This window comes from Salvelinus sp. IW2-2015, unplaced genomic scaffold, assembly GCF_002910315.2.
Source record: "Salvelinus sp. IW2-2015 unplaced genomic scaffold, ASM291031v2 Un_scaffold2621, whole genome shotgun sequence".
Taxonomy (NCBI): domain Eukaryota; kingdom Metazoa; phylum Chordata; class Actinopteri; order Salmoniformes; family Salmonidae; genus Salvelinus; species Salvelinus sp. IW2-2015.
The window spans coordinates 150,069-152,919 of NW_019943929.1; the positions used below are offsets into that span (position 1 = coordinate 150,069).

General features: G+C 40.9%; 1 protein-coding gene across 1 annotated transcript; it reads right to left on the reverse strand.

Moving 5' to 3' along the window:
* Positions 1-382: 382 nt before the first annotated feature.
* LOC112074410 (zinc finger protein 135-like) lies at positions 383-2,221 on the reverse strand. Its single transcript, XM_024141592.2, has one exon. The coding sequence runs from the start codon at positions 2,116-2,118 to the stop codon at positions 1,303-1,305; it is 816 nt and encodes a 271-aa protein (XP_023997360.1). The 5' UTR covers positions 2,119-2,221; the 3' UTR covers positions 383-1,302.
* Between the last annotated feature and the right edge of the window lie 630 nt (positions 2,222-2,851).

Genomic DNA, 2,851 nt, shown 5'->3' on the forward strand with positions numbered 1-2,851 from the left:
CAATGTTTTGGCTATGTTGGCTAGCAAGCTATGGAGGTGGATGACTAGCTGTTGAATAGCGTCCCGTCAACTAGATTATACGTCACACTAGCAGCATCGCCTGAAAGATGCACATCCCTATCTGCTGACTGGAGTGGGTAACGAAATTGAGGGAAAGTAAAAGAAATTCAGACAAAACGTATATTTTTCATTTATTTTTTAAAGAAAAACATTATATTGAGACGTACAAAGGAAACCATGCGTTGATTAGTTACGAATGTTTATGAGTGAGAATTTAAAACATACCTCACATCTACTACAGATCAGTGGAGGCTTGCGGAGGGAGGACGGCTCATAATGATGGCCTGCTGAGGGGGGACGGCTCATAAATGATGGCCTGCTGAGGGGAGGACGCTTCATAATGATGGCTTGCTGAGGGGAGGACGGCTCATAATGATGGCCTGCTGAGGGGAGGACGGCTCATAATGATGGCCTGCTGAGGGGAGGACGGCTCATAATGATGGCCGGAATGGAGTGAATGGAATGGCATCAAACATTCCATTCATGTGTTTGATATCATTCCATTCATGTGTTTGATATCATTCCATTCATGTGTTTGATATCATTCCATTCATGTGTTTGATACCATTCCATTCACTCCATTCTGGCCATTATTATGAGCCGTCCTCCCCTCAGCAGCCTCCACTGCTACAGATCTGAATCAGTCAAACAGATCAAAATGAGCACCTCGGTCTATACTGCTCCTACATGGTGTAACAATACAGCTGCATTGATCCTCTGGGAAGAATAAACTTGGTTTAAGCTTTCATAGTCTCCTTTGAGTTTTAACTCTGAAAATTAGAAACTAACAAAGGTATCTTTACTTTTACCCAAGTATGACAATTGGGKACTTTATCCACCACTGKTAATAGACTACATGACTGCTACACTATTTGATAAATCCATATGGCTCTTTGTTTTTTAACGATGATAAACTTTTTTGTAAGGACCTGATTTAYCTTTTTCCCTTAAAAACRCATGGCCAGGGTTGACCTATTTTAAGAAATACCATTGGTTGGTGTATAGAATATCTAAGATATTTGATAGGCTGAGGCAGAAGTTGTGCCAGGATGTAATCACTGCCAACTGGGGAGGTTAGCATAGGGTTAATGTTATCTGATGGGAGCAGCTACAAATTAGCGGTCAGTCACATGTAAGTAAATCAACACTTTTCATTGGCTGATATGCATTTTGTGTGTGAAAACTATTTAACTTTAAATGCTTGCTTATGTTCGCAAATATGGCCCCAGCCTCTATATTCGATCATGTGATTTCATGTCCTCTTTCCACAATGAGAGCAGTGGTATGRCTTTTATCATGTGTCCTCTGGTGTGATTTCAGGCTCCCTAACAAGGTAAAAGTAATTCCACATTGAGAGCAGTTGAAAGGTTTCTCTCCTGTGTGTATTCTTTCATGTGTTTTAAGGCTCACTAACCACCTAAAACTCTGTTCACAATGAGAACAGTGGTACGGCTTTGCTCCCGTGTGTATTCCTTTATGCTTATTCAGGTACCTTAACCGGATAAAACTCTTTCCACACTGGACGCATTGGAAAGGCTTCTCCCCTGTGTGTATCCTCTCATGCTCTTTGAGATGCCATGACTGGATAAATCTTTTTTCACACTGCAAGCATTGGAAAGGCTTTTCTCCCGTGTGAATTCTCTTATGTTCTTTCAGCTTCTCTAACCGTGTAAAAGCATTCCCACACTGGGAGCATTGGAAAGGCTTCTCTCCTGTATGTGTCCTCTCATGTGTTTTCAGGGTCACTAACCACCTAAAACTCTGTCCACAATGACAACATTGGTAAGGCTTCTCTCCTGTGTGTATTCCTTTATGCCTATTCAGGTCCCTTAACCGGGTAAAACTATTTCCACACTGGGAGCATTGGAAAGGCTTCTCTCCTGTGTGTATTATCTTATGCTCTTTCAAATGTGATGACTGGATAAATCTCTTTCCACACTGAGAGCATTGGAAAGGCCTCTCTACAGAGTGTGTTCTCTTATGCTTTTTCAGGTCACCTGATGAGAAAAATMYATTTCCACATTGGGAGCAGTGGTGTGGTTTCRCTGGTTTGGGCATCTCTGGGTCTGGTTCCCCTGAAGTACTCCCGCTGTCAGAGTAAGAGTCTGGTCTCTCTCCTGCCAAAGACAGAGTATTTGGTTAAACAGAGAGACCAAAATGAAACCTCAATATGATTCAACTATCTTCTTATGAGGTTTAATCCAGACTAGATACCTCATTATTTACATTTGACTAATTTAGCACAACTCACTCTTATCCAGAGAGACTTTACAGAAGCAATTAGGGTTAGTGCCTTGCAAATGGACAGATTTTCCCCTAGTTGGCTCTGGGATTCGAACAGGACTTATCATAAACTCTAGTTCCGAGTGGGAAAATTTCACTTGATTGACCCTCTAAATCGGAATTACAAGTGGAAAATGTTACTCGAGTTGTGACTTTTTACCACTGACCTTTTGACCAATTGACAACCTTCTCAATATTTATAATGTGGCTAGTTTGACCAACGTCAATGCTAAGCAAGCTAGCTAACTTTATTATTAGCTAAATGTTAATCTTATTGGGTGGTTGAAGAATTGTTTCGACATTAAAAGCACTTGAAAACGTCGGACTTCCCACTTCCCAGTTTCCCATTCCCAGTTTCCCACTTCCAGTTCCCAGTTTCCACTTCCTAGTTTCCCAGGAGGACATGAATGCACAATAGTTCCACCATGTCAGAGAAAATTAAGGTGCTGATTGTAAAAAGGATTTAATACATTTTGTACGAATATAAATGTATTTTATTAGGAAAAAA